At 44.7% G+C, this 18818-nt stretch overlaps 2 protein-coding genes across 2 annotated transcripts; one reads left to right on the top strand and one right to left on the bottom strand.

The window, feature by feature from the left end:
• Positions 1–1140: 1140 nt before the first annotated feature.
• On the bottom strand, positions 1141–10583 carry LOC136478219 (uncharacterized). Its single transcript, XM_066476576.1, is given in 26 exon segments — positions 1141–1339; positions 1589–1902; positions 1904–1945; positions 2028–2090; positions 3096–3107; positions 3109–3213; positions 3385–3462; positions 3547–3682; positions 3757–3779; positions 3781–3888; positions 3973–4014; positions 4118–4177; positions 4469–4526; positions 5172–5354; positions 5492–5604; positions 6430–6606; positions 6786–6839; positions 6954–7128; positions 7213–7355; positions 7455–7650; positions 8100–8323; positions 8433–8862; positions 9216–9631; positions 9765–9846; positions 9946–10094; positions 10183–10583. Coding segments are annotated over 25 exon segments (3375 nt in total). The 5' UTR covers positions 10429–10583; the 3' UTR covers positions 1141–1339; positions 1589–1842.
• Positions 10584–14780: 4197 nt separating this feature from the next.
• LOC136470677 (WEB family protein At1g12150-like) lies at positions 14781–18242 on the top strand. Its single transcript, XM_066468433.1, has 6 exons — positions 14781–14810; positions 16048–16134; positions 17160–17312; positions 17397–17619; positions 17698–17783; positions 17859–18242. The coding sequence occupies exons 1-6, from the start codon at positions 14781–14783 to the stop codon at positions 18240–18242; spliced, it is 963 nt and encodes a 320-aa protein (XP_066324530.1).
• The last annotated feature ends 576 nt before the right edge of the window (positions 18243–18818 follow it).

Genomic DNA, 18818 nt, shown 5'->3' with positions numbered 1-18818 from the left:
GGGGCCTCGCTGTCCGAGAATAGCCAGCGGGGCGTATCGTGTCGCGTCGCAGTCGCAGATTGGGCGGCCAGCGTGGACGCTTCCGCGATGGGGCTGTTGCCATCAACTGTCACACGTCTCCCTTGGCCGCCGCCCCCTGGCCGGTGGCCGGGGGGGACCTCACTCCTCAGCCAGGTCTCTGGGGCTCGCGACAGGCGCCACTCGCTCGGGCTCGTCCAACTTTGGCGGGCTCCGCTCCATAGAGATGGAGCGCGCTCGCTCACTCAGTCACTCCAGTCTCCAGGTCCAGCCGTCCAGGAGGATGACAGCGACGGCTTCGACTTCCGGTGGCTGCAGCGAAAGATGCTCCAATGGACGGCTGACGGGCTCGCGAGTCACGATTCCTTCCAATTGACTCTTACTACTGCACGAGAACGCCTAGCTGCGTCTTCGCTGCTGCTTGCCCTGCCAGTACCGCCGCTTTAGGCTTTACATACAGATCGGTCCTTCCCTTCCCTTCCCTTCCCCGTGTGACACGCACCTACCAGTAAATGTTAGCACGGCGCCGCCCGTTCGCCACTGCTGCCGCCTCTCGCCATCGAATTGCCTATCCCAAGGGAATTCTCCGGTTTCTGGCAGTACCAGGAAAAGAACCGAAAACGGCACCGCATCAGGCACCATGCCTTCTGCCCTCACGACTTCACGAGCCCACGACAGGAAAAGTGGGCAAGTGGCGAGCCCCAACTGCAAGTCCGCGAGCGTGCAAATTGCGCAACCGACGCGGCGATGATTCGGAGTCCTGGCGGCATGGTCACCATGACAAGGAAAAGAAAACCACCAAACTACTTGTTGCACTCCTAATTAACTCCTTCGGGCATCAGCGGGGACCTACATGGCTACATCACCACGAGCTGCCCATGTTGGCGATTATTCATTCATACAGCGAAGGGTGCATCTGGCCATGACGCACATAAGTAAACAGTCTACTACAAATTGCGACAGCAGTAAATATGACAGTGATGGACAGCAATGTATACCCTTTTTCAGACTTTGTACCAAACCTTTCAAGGTCGATACAGATACACTCTGGTGCATGTGCATGCATTGTGCAGATTTATATATAGATATATTTGTACGCCCTTGCAATGGAGAGGCTAGACATGTGCAACACGTTGTGGATGAACGACTAGTATGCTGTCAAAAATAAATATACATGGTTGCCGATGTACCTACAGTAGAAGTAAAATACATTTCCTATAGCTGTAGAAAACACTTCAAATGTTAACTTGCCTCCAGGGTACACTTTACTAACCTGCCAAAGGGCAGCGGAAGGCAACCCCATCCACTGTATAAATTCCTCCTGCAGGTTAGGGTATATCCATTAATTGCCCAAAGTAAAAACATCAGTATGGCATGTATAAATGCAATTAAAAGAACCTCATAGTGTCAGTTTTAATAATATCTCAAGAGTCTACAAACATCAGGTGAGGACTATCTACATGTTCTAGCTTCTAGCTTTAAACACGATTCTATGGAACAGAGAAAACAACTTGCTGCTCAAAATTGGTATATGCTTTACAATTTTAAGGAGTGCAGCACACATACTTACAGTAAGGCGAAGAATGCACACTCAACTCCGCTGCAATAAACTAATGATACAACAATAGGTGCTTAGCTGATCACTGCACAAAAAGCTGCCATAGCGCCTCTGGGGTGTTGCTCGAAGGGAAAAACCCCTGAATAATCTATTTACATCAGATTCCCGGTCCCACCACTGTTCTCATCTAACTGTATGTGTTAATTAACTCATGGCCAAAACGCCTGCATTCAGCTGTTTTTTCAATCAGTGTCGTCATCCAGCATTCATGACAATGGTCCATTTTGCAATGTAAGATCAGAGACAGACGAAAGCTGCTCCTCCAAGGATATTAAGAAGGTCAAGATATTCTCTGAATACATCATGTGACTGCATCAAGGATGATTGTAACCATGTTAGAGAGACCTAAAAAGTTCATAAATCAAAAAAAAAAAAAACCTTGGCCACTAACCTGTAGAGTAATGCTATATGCTTTCCACAATCGCAAATCATGCCGAAAGAGATCCACCAAAACCTAAGGAAGCAAAAATACATCACAGCAGCAAGGATGAGTGTTTTGCTCAACTAAATAATTCACATCAAAAGAAACCCCTCTAAATAGTTGTACCTTCAAAACTAAATTAAAAAAGATGATATTCTCATAGGTCAGAATAGCATCCAGACTTATACAATGTCAAATAGTACATCAACTGGGATAAACTAGCTTCACTGTCTTAGGATCATATATACCTACTTAAAATAGGGAATAATGTCATCTTATTTTCCATTTTGGTAAAAACATAAGAAGCTAGGATGTTATTTGCAGAAATTGATATTTGCCATCTAGAAGTTTGTAGTGGATTCTTTCACATGTCAGTATCCTGCTATGAGTTCCTTTTTTAAGTCACATGTACATAGTCTGTCTCGATATTCCTAATTGTGTAATGGAAGTTCTAGTTGAATTAGATGAACTCTGCAGGGGGTGCTTGGATTGGGGTATTTCTTTGGGAAGTTCCACTCAAATTAATGTCTTCAAACCCCTAATCCAAGCAGGACCTTGAAGATATAGCAACACTGGCATCACTAAAGATTTTGCACAGATAACACATGATTGGATCAAGTTCAAACGATTGGCAACACCACATGCCACAGCAATGCCTGCTTCTGCAGTTCTGCCACTACCAACCTCCACCTTGTCATCCATATCTCCCATCCTGCAGGGTGCAAGGTACCCCTGAGGCCCTGATACCTCACCATTCCACCTCAAAATCCATTGCCTCCACTGCGCCTCCCCATTTATCTACTTATCTACTAGTGCCACATGTAGTAGAAGGGGTGGAAAAGTGAACTCTGATGTCAGATGGATAAAATACTGATAGTACCTATTGAAATTTTTGGTTTTCAGTGTGTTGTGGGGGAGGGCAGTCCAGATAGAAAAGACTAGCAGCAAGTTTATCAATGAATTATTAAGAAAAGTTAACATGTGTATTGTGTACAATATTTCAAACCATGTAAAATAATAGAACTCTACAAGTTTTACCTCTGCACGCCTGCAATAAAGTAGCTAGCACCACGATCCATTCCTTAAACTTGACTGAACACATATGAGCTAGAAGGAACTCTGCATCAAGTCGGCTTTGCAGTGTATCCATTTGAAGCTGTCATCAGAATACCAACATGTACATGATAAATAAGTTTCAAGAAGCAGATGAAACCAAAAAATACTTTATTCATATGGATGGACCAAAGGGGGCATGAGAAACAACCAAAATACAATAAATTTACAATGATAAGCATAATCATAAAAACTGTGATTAATTGACCAGAACCTTTTGTCCAATCAGTTCAAGTGCAGAAGCAAAATTCTCCAGACGAGCAGACCCTTGCCTTTCTCGTTGTAGATATTCCTGCATGATGTTACAACATAGATCGATTACAAACAGCTTTGGACAATAAGATTCGTTAAAGGCGATGAATGACGAGAGTCTCACCACAAGATCAAATTGAGTCCCCTTGACAAAAGCAACGAGTTTAGAAAGCTCCTTGCCAGACATCAAATAGCTAGCATGGCGCTCTAGAATGTTCATAACAGAGGCAATATGTGGACTAAGTTCTTTCATTGAGTTACTGTCGAACAAAAGAAATACATATGAGAAATTTTCCAACAGAAGCATTTTTTAAGTGTAAAGAACAGGGTGTACCTTTTCAAATCAGAAGATTGCCTGCTTATATGGTGAACGGAACAGAAAATAGCCTAGAAATCTTGGAGAGAGCTTCTCGGAGTCTGAAGTGGCATTCTCAAAATCTCTTCCGGATCTTAGCAAGAAGCGAACCTAAGTATGAAGGTAGTCCCTTATTCATCTGAATGAAGTATACTAATATAGGAAAACAAACAACATATAGCATAAGAAGCATACCAACTCCCCAGCAAGCTCATACAAAGACTCATCAAGTGTAGCCTGGAAAGCAACAATCATATGGAAGTGAGACTTAGAGATGGAACATCTGAGGCAACTAATGTCCATGGCTAAAACCACCACATGGTGGACGTAAGAGAATTACTTGTAGCAAACGGAGTGCACAATACTGGCTGACTGCAGAGCCCTCCAGCTTAGCAATGACCTATAATTGCAAAACATTGGCAATGCTACTTATAGCAGAAATTCATGATAAAAAAATTAACAATGACCATAATAATTCATAATAAAAGACTAACAATAATGTTATCTTCATGCATAAACTACAAAAAGTAATAAACAAACTCCATACAGGATTGGACCAATTAATGCAAGCAATAAAAACAAGAGGTCGAAAGTGCAGGTATCAAAAATATAACAACATATTATATGCATTGGATAGCCATCAAAACATTCTATAAAGGTTTACCTGTAACACCTCGCAGCAGTTACATACCAGTATGTAGCAAGCAGCAGTCCTGTACCACCTCTGTTGGAAGCATTCCTCAAACATCCTATCATGAAAGTTTGGTCATACTAAAAGCATAAATACTTTATTTGAAATCTTTGTCAAATTTAAATACTGCCGGTTAGTAAAGATATTTGTCTGAACAAATTCATGTTCACCCCAGTTTAGGGATACCATACTCTGTTCACGCTCTGGTATATCAATAAATGCATGGGCGTGATAAATCTTAAATTCTACATATGCTTATAGCAATCAATAAAGAATCAAGAAGTTGAAGAAAACTGACAGATAATAAGATAACAGAAATAAAACAGCATCTCTGTCCTCTCAAACACAAGGAACCAGACAAATCTCTAAATTTTCTCAAAGGCAACTATTAACAGATCTTACTACACTAATGATTCATGATAATTAGTCTTAATAACCTCTTTTTTTGGACAAGTGAACAGACTTAACATATGAATCACAAGCATGGATGGGAACCGACTATGAGAGGTGCGCCAGGTATGTAACTAACTACATGCAAACTACAGACACACCACAGATATAACTATAAGATGGAACATGCTGATACTGTCTATGTAATTACTACAAGCAGAACAGCAGCACAAACTGAAAGAACATTATCTTTTGAAGATGTGAATTAAAGGAATATGCATATTTCAAATAGAAGGGTTGTATGTACACTTACTCTGTGGATCGTCCAGCTGCAGAGAAAAGATCAGCCCAGTGTCGACCATCAGTTTTCCTAGCAACACTGACTACAACATCCATATATTCAGGAAAATTCCGTAGCAGGTCACAAGTTTTCTCAAGAAGAGATTTCTTGGGAGGATCAACTTTTTGTGAAGCCTGATTTTTTGAAGCACTTGGCCTGTAATTAAAACATATGTCAGGGAAAAAGAACTTACCAGAGCACATCTAGCAAAGCCACTAAATAATAGATGGAACATTGTAAAGCAATGGAAGACTGCCTTTGTTTCAGAATATAGCAAGCTAGAAAAAAAGTACCTTGATATATCTGCATCAAATACTGTAAACAGAAGCCACTCTAAACAGTGAGAGAAGTGAGGCTTTTCTGCTGACAAATTTGCCAAGTGCAAAGCTTCTTCAATCTTGTTCCTCTGATTTAAACAATTAACGTAGGATAATTAAATTTAGAGGCATCAGAAAATGTTTTTACGCCAATAAGTCAACAAAAATTGAGGCAATGATCTCAGTGAAGCACAGCACCATCAGGAACAGAATGTCATGATGTAACAACTTTTTTTAAGATGTTAGATGTAAACAATCTGGGATTCTGGGTCAAAAGAAAATAGCCTTACTACATACTCATCTGTCCCTTATTAACTGTCGGTTGGGAAGCGTGTTTCTCTCACAAGCACAGTTCCCGAGCGACCAACAAAAAGGGACGGAGGGAGTAGCTTACTGCAGATGAATAGTAGAACCCGAAACTATATGAAAATATTCCTTCACTCTGCCTAATTTGCTGAATGGTATCCAAATTCTACACAGCTCCAAAGGAGCAGCACGATGCTCATACTAAATATGCTGACATCAACATTTTTTTTAAAAAAAAGAGAAAACCTAATGCTCTCAAAGCCTAATCCCCTAGCACTCCCCTCCAACAGGAACACAATGTCCTCCAACCATTTGATACGTCTCCTACAAAAGTTCTGCCACTGTTGTCCCCCCCCCCCCCAGCAGGCAGCACCCAACGAGTACTCCTCTGCACACACCAGCACCAACTCTGTGGCGCCAGCCCACCTAAGACCCCGTCAGCACCTCTACTGCCAATTATGTCAAAGACACAGGAGCCATGAGGCAACAAGCACTTAGCCACCAAGATTGCCTTTTGTAATACCAACTGTTTTCTCACTAGATAAATGGCATCTTAGAATACAAATGGAAATGTGAGATATAGAATCAACAAATGGAAGGTGATTTACCTGAAGGAGATGTCGTAATAAACAATGCAATATTGTTTGGGCTTGAGGTGAAGGCTCAAAGCATGGAAACTCCGCAGTTGAGAAGGACATTCTCTGAGAAACACCAACAACCACACCAACGTTTGGAAGAAGACCAAGAGGATACACCTCACGATCAAACTCAAGCTCCGGATCCAACTACAGTATCACATGACAAGCATTTATAACTAGCTGTTAATATCATCATCATGAGTCTTCAACGAATTTTTTTAAAAAAGGAACAGAATATGAAAATATTATGACTGCAGCAAGTTCCACATAAAAGTGGAAAAACTTAAAACGGATATTCACAATTATCTCATGATAGAAACTTATACCTGCAAAAAATCCTCTTGCTTAAAAGGATCTGCTCCATGTGATGGGTACCACACCTGCAACAGCTATGTCTATAAAAGGGTAGAAAGGGATATTTGAAAAATAACTATCCCCTAAAAGAGGCATCTATGGTGAAGCGATTATGTACAAAATAATAAGATCAATCTAACCTGCATACCCCGATGACCATAGTCAAGCCATGAAACCTCTTTGATAAGACTACCCTTCTCTTCAAATTGGGAACAGGTGACCCAAAAGAGTTCAATTGAATTTGTGAGAGCATGTTCATGTCCATCATCCATGTCAAGCACAGAAAGCTCCCCATTGGTCCGCAAGATCAAACATCTGATATCATAAATAAATAAATAAAAAACAATAATAAAGACAAAGAAGAAAAGGATTGTGTAACATTATGGGGGAGAAAAGTACCTTGATGGTTGCTGCGACAAAAGATCAGAGGATCCATTAGTATCTCCTTTCAGCACTCCTTTGTCATTTTGTTCAGGAATGAAGCACATTGAAACAGGTGGGCTCTTCGGACTCATGATTGAAAGTTCTCGCACTGTTGAAAGCTGTTCATCCGTACAAAGAATAAAAATAACTATTCACAGAGAAAAATTGGAAACAAGTTCTGAATAGGGGCTGCAAATTTCTTTCACGACGGACATTACCTGTAAAACTGGATTGCTAGCAGGTGACAATTCTCCCGAGATCATCACATGGAAGATATGCACATCAAATGGACTGTAAGTAACTAATATATAATCCTGGAAAACATCCATGACAATTGGCCTTCCAAGCAGTGGTTTCCGGTAGAGTAAAGAGCTATAATCAAGATGATATCTTGGGAAAAAGAGAAGCTCGTACCTGAGCCAAAAGAATGAAACATGTCTGTGACTAAAATATATTGTAATTAGAAAGGCAGTGGAGGCCTAAGTTAATAAATGAGATAAAAATATAAGCAGAAAAATGCAGTTCAGCTAGTATTTCAAGGAACACCAGTTCAATGCGAGAAACTCCCATATTGCGAGCTTTCTCCCATGCTCAACCAGAAAAGGTGAGCCTTCGTCCCCGTTTGGCACTGCTCCAAACGGTTCCCGCTCCTTGCTACAGTGCGCATAGGAGCCTGAGCTATTGAAGCCAAAAATAGTGGCTTCACCAGCTCCTAGCTCATTTTGAGAAGAGAGATAAAAACGGCTCCTTGCTACAGTGCATTGAGGAGCTGGAGCCAAAGCTGACCAAAGCTCCACCAAACGGGGCCAAGTCAGTTACAAGATAGGAATAGCAAGGAAGATGGTATACAAGTGAGAACTCACGTGTTTGACGATTCAACATAGTTGCACACAATAACAATTTTTCCCAGCCACAATAGGCCTTTGCATTGGATCTTTTGCTCTTGTGTAACATCACCAAAAAACCGCCACCTTTTATTTCGCAAATCATATAGCACTAGCCCGTGAGAGCCAGCAACTGCCAAGTACATCCCATCATTGCTTGCCACCACATGTAGAACTGGCCAGTTCTGGGAAATGTATGAAACCTACTTTGAAAAGTATATATTATTATCATAAAAATGCATCATCAAACAATAGAGGTTGCAGCATTTTAACCCCTCAAATAAATCAAAGGCAAAGAAGTTAACACTTAACTGGAACATTAAGATGCAATATCTTCAGTTCATCAGCATCATCCGGTTGCACCAAAAGGATTCGATCTTCCCCATAAAGAACCTGATGGGAATATGTTGTGCCTGAAAGCCCTCTGTTTAGGCAACATTTGGCAAATGAGAAAGCAAGAACCCTTTCTGACAAGCTTTCTTCGACAGCAAATAACTTATATCCATTATCATCCCATTGAATGTGTGATGTTCCTCCCATAAGAGGCTCAAATTTTAGAGCGCTAGGTTTCACCATTGGAGATGAGACAGAATTTGAACCAGTTTGACGAATAGTACACATTAACCGACATCCAGACACAGACCATACAGTAAGTCCCCTAAATTTCCACCCGACTGCAAAAGCACAATTGTCAGGCGTCCAAGATATACAGGCAACAGGACCGGTATCTTCCACTGAATACCTACAATTTTTTACCCAAAAAAGAAGGAAAAAGAGTAGTTACAGCTCAGCTTAAAATAGAATAACCAAAAAGTAGAGCTGTGTGAACTGGCATGGTTACACCTTAACCACAGAAGGTTCACGAAATGTTAAACAATCGACAACTCTAGGGAAAAGGAAATGATCCAAGCCTAAACACAAGATAACAACATAATGCTAAAAATGTTTTATCTAGACAAAGTGCCAGGCAGGGTTGTCTCACAAATTAGCATGGGATTTGAAATCAACTGCCAGAAATTTAGGCAGTCAAAAACAGAAGTATCCATGTAACAGCTACTATAGCTTGTGAACAATAAAATACCATGCGAGACTTACCCCCAATCATACAACGAAATGGTTCGTATATGCCGCGTGTTTTCTGCCAGATCATATAATTCAACAACACCTCTACTGCACCCGACAGCAAGAATCTGTTGCTCAGAAGCCACAGAAGTACACATCGCATCATCAGTGTCCAACCATCTCTCCACTCTGATGCCGCCAGGCTGCCTTAATCCCTTCTTACCAATAGTACAGAGGGCAATGCGACAGCCTGAGTACAAAGCAACCAGCAACCTTAGCTTCACCGACAGCTCAACATGGACAATAGAAGAATTGCCTGTGCAGCAAGGAGCAGGCCTTGCGTTAGAGTTTTCTCGCAAACTGGGAGGATCAAACACCAACGCATCTACGACAGCAGTAGGTTTCTCAGACGAACACACAGAGCAACCAAGCTTGAAGCTGTCTGAGAACTGGCAAGCAACAACAAAATACATAGACAACACTTAGCATAGCAAGTAGGAAGAGCGGGTACAGCAGACCTATATTTCGCACCTAATAATCAGTAACTTACAATAAACAAAAGTTGCATGCATTTCCATGTACCTCAGCGTTCCAGGACACGACCTGCACATGCCCATTGGATAGTCCGAGGAGCATGCTTTTGCTGTCACACACGAAATTACTCCTGCAACACGAGATCAAACTTACAAGTCAGCTCCCCTGCGGTAGTGGAGCACCTCATTTTGTATGTAGAGGAAGAGTTAAGGAGCGGCGAACACAGTACGTTATAGCAACGCCATTGGCGAGAGGAACCTTCTCGGTGATGATTAGGGATATACTAGCCAGGCAAAGCCCCGGGACCTGCTTGCCACCGACGATCAGTTGCTTCCCCGAGTGCTGAACCTTGTAAACGTAGAGGTAGAAGGAAGAGGTCTGCACACAGCACACAGAAACAGCATGGTGAGTCTGCCGCTCGCGGCGGGAGCGAGCGAAGTGGTCCGGGAGGGGGAAGTGGGCTGACCAGGACGGCGACGGTCTTGGCGTCGGGGCTCCACACGGCGTGCGCGTTGTGACCGTGGGCGGCGAGGGACTCCGGGGAGCGGTCGGAGCGGGCTAGGCGGACCCGGTGCTGCGCGGCGGACCAGAGGTGGAGCGAGGCCGGGCAGACGGCGAGGAGGAGGCGGCCGAGCAAGCGGAGGAGGACCACGCGGTCCGAGTCGTCCGGGTCCAGCGGGATCGACTGCGGCCACCCGTACGCCAGGTACATCGCGGCGGCAGCGGCGGGCGCGCGCCCCCTCGCCGGTCGCTGGCGGGCGAGATGCGGGGCGGGGAGATCTGGAAGGAATGGGGAGTTGGCTGGTGGCCGGTGCGATGCGGGCGATGCAGCAGTTTTTTTTGGCTTTGTTTTTTCTCTCCTTTTTTCCAGGGCAGTTTTAAATCTTTGCTTCAGAATTCAAGATCAGAAGAAGATCAGATGGCGGGTTAGCGTCGGAGGCAAAACACCATCGAGCAGATGCTGCCTGCCGTTGCGTCCGATCCGGTACTAGGCGAACCGATCGAGACGGTTTCGCCTGCATTAGCTGCAACGCTAGTAGAAACATTGGGCCCGTGGGCTCCCAAACCAGTCAGTTAATAGTATTTTTTTCTCATAATAAATTAGCATCTGCTAGTCCAACCACCGATGGACTCGAACACAGGTTTGGTGCTGCATCGCTAGGTGAATTCCAGTTTTGGTACCATACCTGACGGTTGGAACGGCAAATCATGATGTCACGTGCAGCTAATTTGTACAGGATTATTATGTTCGTGTATCACTGTGAATTTATTATGCAATCGCAAGTTGCTGCTACAATATTACAAGAATGAGTCCGTGATTCAGATTTCTGATTGTGTGGCTCGTTGCAACGAGATCCTCAATAATGCTATCACCAATCGCCAAAAACAAAATCATAATATAAATCATGGTTATGAATCAGCCAAATGGTATATCGTGGATATATCATGACATGCATGTATTAAATTGCATCATTGAACATTACTCTAGTATGTGAACCATTAAAATGCTAATCTAACTTTTTAAATTGTTACATATTTTCTCCTATCACAGGTAAGTACTTCTTCCATTTCAAACTGTAAGTTATTTTGACTTTCTTTAATATCTATGTATCAAAAAAGTCAGCACGACTTCTATTATTTTTAAACTACATATCTAAAAAAGTCAGAACAACTTACAATTTAGAAATGTAGGGAATAATGTTTTAAAATTTTATGAAGTTGATCATTTCAAGCTCTAACCACAAATTACATTACTTGTTAAGAGTAAAATTAGGACTCATTTGGTGTGGCTCTAGGAGGCTCCAACTGCTCTACTATAGCACTATTTTAATGCTACTAACCATCCACACCCAACTCTGCTGTCTCCTTCATTCACTAGTTCATTTTTAACCTATTGGAACCAAATGCAGATGAAGCCAGAGCCCCTAGAAGCTCTATTTAAATATCAAACGACCCTTTAAAACAAATTTAGTAGTTAATATTTAAAATGGTTGGCTTCATACAACTATAAAAGTCACCTATTTGTAACGTGACACCAGAAGGAGCAAGTCACTCAAGGTCCTATACAGCGTGTTCGCTTGTTGGTTTTCAGTCAACAGTGTTTTCTTTTAACAACAAACCAGCATTAGTCGGGCTTATTAGCCCAGAAACCAACCAACGAACAGAGTCGTAACGTTCATGGTCACTTTTGTAATCGTCTATGTGGCACGCCAGTGTGCCACCGAATATGAAGAGTCCACCTAGCAGTGCGATACCTCTCCGGTTTCATCAATCTCCTCTCTTTCATTGGTCAATGGCACACCAACCTGCCACCTAATATGAAGGGTCCACTAAATTTTTTTCTCGCGTGTTCTAAGGGCAGTCCCAATAAAAGAAACTAGTAGTTTCTATAACATAGGATATCGCACCAAAAAAGTACTGCTTTCCAACCCATGGTTTCTATGAGTAATAACTATTTTCTCTTTCTCTCTCCCAACTCTATATTTTCCTCCAATGGGAGTGCGACACGAGCTCTCTAGAAACTGGTGGTTTCTCCCCAATGGCGATTTCATGGTTTCTTGGTGCATTGGGTCAAGAGTAGACCTGGTTTCTTCATGAAGAAACCATTTCTATGATTTTTGCTCTCTTTCTTCATTAATTACGTTGCCATGTCAGCGTTTTGCCTACATGGCAAGTCATTTAATGAGGATAGAAACCATCATCAATGCACCATTGGGACTGCCCTAAAGAGTCCCCGAAGGATTGAAGGTTTGATGACTAATGACAATTGACAAATGTGTTGGATTCTGCGTACGTGGCACATGTGGGCAGTAGACTGGTATACCCTGAAGGATTGAAGATCTGATGGCTAGTCCGCTAGTGGCAACAAAGGGTTGGATTCTCAATGTGCCAACTGCCACGCTTGCGTACGTGGCACATGCAGACAGTAGGCTAGTATAAAGTGAGCCGTTTAAAATACGCACTTTTTTTTCTTTGGATCTGTCGATGTTTTATCACCGATAGCCTGCCACGGGGGCACCCGGGGCAGTATGTTCGGGCTTCGGCGTATGCCGAACACGATGGTTAACGCAAGACACAGTCGATTTATCCTGGTTCAGGCCCTCGATCGTAGATCGAGTAATAACCTTACGTCCAGTCGGCCTTAGCCTTTGCGTTGGATTGATTCTCAAGTGTTGTGTTGTACAATTGTTCTCCCTGTCTTAGGAGCCCTGCCCTCCTTTATATAGTCAGGAGGCCAGAGTCCTAGTCGGTTTATAATGAGATATCCTAGTAGGATTGCTTAATAGTTATACTACTAAGATTACAGGGGAAGAATCCTAGTTAGACTAGATCTTCTCTGTCCTTTGCGGGGTATCCTATGGGTCCCGCATCGACAAGCCCCCGAGCACTTCATGGTTGAGCTCTGAAAGTCTCGCTCTGCTCCTTCAAGTCTTGTTGAGTAGGAACAAAATGTCATCCGAGTGCTTTCTGGAGTGAAACCTTATAGCGCTTCTTGGGATCTTTGAGTCGCGAGTGCTTTTTGAAGAAAAAATACATCCATCTAGTTGTAGCCCCCGAGCCTCTTGCTATTTGGAACAAGGAGCTGGAGGATCTTGTCTTGAAGTTGCTCTGATTGTTCGTTGAAGTTTTAAAAAGAGCTCGAATATGGATCGTTCCGGGTTCTTTTTGTCGTAATGTCTTGAAGTGATCTGCGTTGAGAAAATCTTTTGGTGACGTGCGCTTTTTCGAGGAAAAAGTGCACTCACTGAGTGTAGCTCCCGATCCTCTTGCTATTTGGAACAAAAAGTTGGAGGGTCTTGATCTTTTATGTTGTTTGAAGAATTTGTGTTCTGAAGTAGTCCCCGAGACTTGGATTATTTCGTTATCCGAGTAGTTTCGCGGCATGTAGCCTCCGAGCTTATGTCCGGGTTCTTTTTGTTTCAGGAAGAACTCGGATGCGAGGTCTTGGCGTATTCTTTGATAGTCTGCTGTTGCCAGATGTAGTTGTATTGTGGTGGTTGAGCGTAAATGCCTTTTGTTCACGGGTTGTACTGTGCTAGTATATTCTTCCGAATATGCCCGTCTTCGAGTACTGTTTCTTCTCGCCTGAGTCATCCATTATTGAGTCCTGTCTTTTCACTGTGTCCTTTGTTGGGCTTATTTCGTTGGTGCTCCTGGTCCATGTGCGCCGATCCTTTGGCCTATAAATACCGTCCCGGAGTGCTTGTTTTCATCCATTGGACATTCTGTTGAAACCTTCTTGGTTGTGAACATGGTAGTTTGTGAAGTAGAGCAGCCCCCGGGCGTATTTTGTAGTTCCTGTGTGTCTTGTCGTAGCTGGAGGAAGTCTTGTGATAGGGATTAGAGGTAGGCTAATCCCGCGACAGCATTGTGCCAGGATGTACGTGGTGGTAGTTGGAGGAAGTCTTGTGATGTGGGCTTCGTTCCTTCATCCGGCAGTTCCGGGTTGATCCTCGTCGCCTGTCTTGAGACCGTCCGGTGCAGATCAACATCATATCCAGCATCACATCGGTCTTGGGTAGACAGATGCCCGCCGGCCTTCTCTGCTCCATGTTGCCCTGCCGTGCTGCCGATTTCCGCCTTGGATGCACTGCGTTCGTCCTTTGAAGAAAACAGTGTAGCTGATGGCGGTCTGTCCTTCCGAGTAGCAATTTGGGACACGTAGTCGTTCCAGAGCCTAGTCGTGTCCGTGTTCCTCTTTGCTACTTTGCTTTTCGTGGTGCCGAGTTCGTTGGGTCTTGTAGGTTTTGTAATCTTCTATTTTTGAAGTTGCTTGTAATGTAACGAATCTTGTCTTCTGAGTTGTCTTTGACTCTTCTGTTGTGATCCCTGTCATTCATGGGACTACCGAGTTCTTTCTTACATAACCGGGTTCTTTTGTTACTCGTGAGGTAGCCCTTTCTTTCTTCTTGGTTCAACGAGTTGTTCCTGTGGTCATCTGATAACTCTGCTGTGTTGCTGCGCGGATAAGTCTGAAATCTGTCCGTTGGTTCGTACCGTTGTGTGGATTCGTGCCCTCCGTCGTTTTAGCTGCGTCGGTAAATGGACCGTTGTTTTCCCACGATGTGCTTTAACGGGCCTTATGGGCCGTTTGTATCACTGAGAAATCTATTTAAAGACCTTTTATCTTCTTTCCCTTGTCACCCAGCTCTTTCCTTTAAACCCTAGTTCTCAGAAAACCGCCGCCGTCATTGTCGTTATCGCTCGAGCTCCATCGTTCTAGCTTCATCCTCCTTAGCGCCTTTGTTGCTTCCACCAATTCATGGGAAAGAAGAAGACCGCAAGCAAATCTCAGGCGACCTTTGTGGACGAGGAGTCGTCGCTTTCTTTGATCGAAAACCAGGAGTTCGTGGCCATGAGGGCAGCTCAGAAGGTTTGGCCGGCTCCAACAACCAGCGAAGACCAGCTGCGCGAGCTCGTTAGTGATGGCTTGATCTAGGACAAAGTCATCGCTGAATGGAGAGTTTCGGGTGAGCATCGGGTTCCGGCCCTGGGTCCTGGTGAGATTGTCCTTTTTGTCTCTTTTGTCCGCGCTGGTCTCTGTCTCCCTGCTTCTGTCTTCCTTCATCAGTTTCTTGGGTATTTCGGGGTTAGTTTGAACCATCTAACCCCCAATGCCGTTCTCCATCTTTCTGTTTTTGTCCATCTTTGTGAAGCCTTCCTTGGGATTCCTCCTTCTCTATCTCTTTTTCGTTTTTTCTTTCGCCTGAAACCTCAACCCCGCCGCGAGGAAACCAGTGTCCTTGGCGGTTGCGGGATTCAGTTTCGCCAGGGTCTCAAAATCAAGTTTTTTGATTATGACCTGGTCGATTCTGTCAAGGATTGGCGCGCCGAGTGGTTTTACGCTGCCAATTTGATCCCTTCTCTTGTTGTCCACTCCGGATCCGGTCCTGTGGCGAACGACCGGTGGGACAAAAAGCTTGAGTCTCCTGCTGAAATTCAGGCGATCCAACCTCTCTTTGATAGGATTAGTACGCTGAAACAGCAAGGATTGGCCGGCTTTGGTATTGTCTCAAGTTTTCTTCGTCGTCGGGTTCAGCCCTTGAAAGAGCGGGGACATCTCGGCTTTGAGTATTCTGGGGCTGAGGATTCTTCGCGCATGGTCCCAGCTCTTGAGCTGACCGGTGAGGAGGTACTCGAGCGTCTCCAGAAAATGCTGAAAGGAGTGAGCGTCATTCCTCCTGCTGTCCCTGAGTACTCGGCCAACAACCCGCCCCCAGCTGTGAGTTGTCTATCCTCCTTTTTCTTTTATTTGAGTTCTTTATGTACTCTTTGTGCGTCCGTTGTTGCTTAGTTTTTCTTTGTCTTGGTGTTTTGTCTTTTTTCGTAGGTGCTTGGTCGGAACTTCGTTGATCCGATCCGCCTTGATGTTCTCCCTGCTGTGGCGGAGGCCGGGGATCATCTAGCCGGTACTTCTGTAATTAGTAAGTCTCAAACTTTTACAGCCCTTCCTGGGGTATCTTTCGGATCTGATGATCTATATGAAGAGTATGTTCCTCGTCTAGTCCCTCGCGGACCTCGCAGCGTCCCGAAGAGGGGGCGGATGGACGGGTCTTCATCTGGCTTGCCTGTCTCCAAGAAGCCTCGCAAACCAAGTACTCCTTCAGGTACTCCAGTTGTTGCTAGCATGCTCTTAGGTGAGCACATTTAGTACTTCTTTGTTCTTTTATTTTCATGTTTCTCTCTTGAACTGAGTACTTTTCATCTCTTTTTCAGCGGGTGCTCTGGTTTCGCTGGCTGAGGAAGAAGAGGATGATGAAGTTCCCCTTATCACGCGGCGGTGAGTTGTTTTTCATATTCTTGTCGCATTGAGTTTTTCCTCTTTGTTTTTAATCTTAGTCTTGAACTTTTTTGAAGTAATCGGAGGTCGGGTGTGAGTTTTTCCGATGCTCTCACGCCGACTTCTTCCGAAGCTCCGGGGTCGAGTTCTTTAGTTTCTTCTGCCCCGAGCTGTATTGCTCCTCTGGTGCGGAGTTCTTCCACGGCTCCGGCTCCGGCTTCTTCCGTGGCTCCGTTGTCGGCTGTCCCGCTCCCGTCGCTGGGTGACGGGGACGTCTTCGCCGTCGTGGTTCCCCCTGCGAGGCCTTCTCTTGGCTTCGCAAGGAAAAAAGTAGTCGGGTGAGTAGATTCTTGCTTCGCCTTTTTGTCTTTTATCTTCCTTCCTCTGGTTCTTATTGGTGCTTCCTTTTATCACTTTTCAGTGCTTCGTCTTCTCTAACTTCTCCACCGACTTCTTCTCTGCTTCCCGCTGTGCCAACGAGTTCTGAGCCTCGAGACTCACATCATTCTGTTGATGAAGTCGCGGCGGGGGCTTCAGAGCTTCCTGGCGGAGTTGCGGGCTTGGTCGCTCCGGAGGTAACTGTGGCCGTCGCGCCGGGTTCTTCTGGGGATTTGGCTCCGGCTTCCCTGGAGGTTGCTCTGGTCGCTCCTGCTTCGCCCCAGCCGGCTTCTCTTTCCCCTTCTTTTACCTCCGGCGGCCCTTCCCTGTCCGATGATGTGGTGCAACAATTCGATGCCACTCATCGGTTATCGGAGCTGACCGCAGCCTGGGGGAGCTTGTCGACCCTCGCGACTTCTTTTGGTGAAAAGCTCCAGGTAAATTTTTCTGCCACTTTTCTTTTGCATGCTTGTTTTTCTTCTATCCTTACGCCCCGTTTCTCTTTGCCTCTTTCTGCTCAGTCTTTTTCTCGTGATCATTCTGGCTTCTTTTTCTCATCTGAAAATGAGAGGAAGTTGTCTTCGGAGGTAGACGCTCTGAAAGCCGATCTTGACCTTCTCCGGGCTGAGTTGGAGACGGAGCGCCAGTTGCACCAAAAGGAGGAGAAAGCCCTTCGCGCCCGGGTTGTGGAGACGGAGAAACAGAGAGATGCTGCGGTGGAGTCTGCGAAGAATGAAAGCAAAGGTGCCGCGGGTTCTGCCTGTTTCTTCTTGTATTTTGACTTCTTTTTCTGCTGACTTGTTCTTTGGTGTTCTGTTCTAGCTCTCCGGGTTGAGAAACAAAAGCTCTCGGAGAGTATTGATGAAATGAAGGCCCTTGTCCGTTCTAGTCATAATAGAGCTGAGGAGGTAAATACTCACGCTGAGGAAGAACTCGCCCTTGCTAGGCTGATTAGGCGTGGAGCTGACAGAGATCTTGTGCAGGCCCAAAAAACCATTGAAGGCCTATCTGGGAAGCTGGCGACGGCTACCGAGAATTGGAATGCCTTGTGGAAATCTTTTCGTTCGGTAGCCGACGTCCTCCGGACTTCGGCGGATGACGGGCAATCTTGGGCGCAGTTCATTCCTCGGATTCCGACTCGTTTCCAAGAGTTCGCGAAGAGGTGCGCCCAAGTATGTACCAAAAATGTGCTGGCCCAGGTCCGGGTCCTTGCTCCGGAGGCGCCTCTCTCCAAGATAGCGGAAGAAGCTGAAAGCCAAGAATATCTTGACGCCGTTGAAAAGATGGAGCCCGAGGTCGAAGATCTAGCCAGTAGGATTGTAGATGGTTTAAATATTGACCTTTCCCTCTCTGATGACAATGCCTGACTCGCTTGAGCATCCCCTTGTAATATTAAACTCCTTTTTAAATGAAGATTCTTTATTCTTGTTGATGTATTCTTTGCTTGGGTGCGGTTGAAGTTATTTGACTTGTTGAGTACCTTGTTCCGTTCTCGTCTATGCTCCGCAAAACGGCTCTATGTGTTATTCTTACGGGGCCCCTTGATTTGTCGGGTACTTTTCTTTTATCGTTCCTTTGTGATTCGTTGAGTGCTTTGTCCGTGTGATGACTTTGTTAGATGTAGATCTTCGTGTTAGCAACCTTTCGCCCGCACTATGTAAAACGACTCGGTATAGAATGCAGCTTTGATAAACTTCGGCATCCGAGTGCTTTCTTGAGTGGTGCTTGTGCTTTTTTGAAGAAGAAGTACCTCCATCTGGTTGTAGCCCCCGAGCCTCTTGCTTTTCGGAACGAAGTGCTGGAGGGTCTTTTGAAGTTAGATTTTGGTCGGCTTGGTTCATTTGCTTTTTGTTTCGGGTGTTAGCTTTTTAGCTACCCTCATCGGCGAGCTCAAGCGTCTTTTCAGCTATTTTGCTCTCGGCCGGAATGCTCAGGCATGTTTT

The sequence above is a fragment of the Miscanthus floridulus genome, chromosome 8 (assembly GCF_019320115.1).
Source record: "Miscanthus floridulus cultivar M001 chromosome 8, ASM1932011v1, whole genome shotgun sequence".
Classification (NCBI taxonomy): Eukaryota; Viridiplantae; Streptophyta; class Magnoliopsida; order Poales; family Poaceae; genus Miscanthus; species Miscanthus floridulus.
This window is presented reverse-complemented; position numbering and strand designations above follow the sequence as displayed.

Bases quoted from the DNA above. Each gene is read 5' to 3' on its own strand.
- LOC136470677 (XM_066468433.1), top strand. From the start codon at position 14,781: ATGTGCTTTAACGGGCCTTATGGGCCGTTT. The intron at 16,135-17,159 runs GTAATTAGTAAG...GCTTCGCCCCAG, and splicing joins ATCATCTAGCCGGTACTTCT to CCGGCTTCTCTTTCCCCTTC. The intron at 17,784-17,858 runs GTAAATACTCAC...GATCTTGTGCAG, and splicing joins GTCATAATAGAGCTGAGGAG to GCCCAAAAAACCATTGAAGG.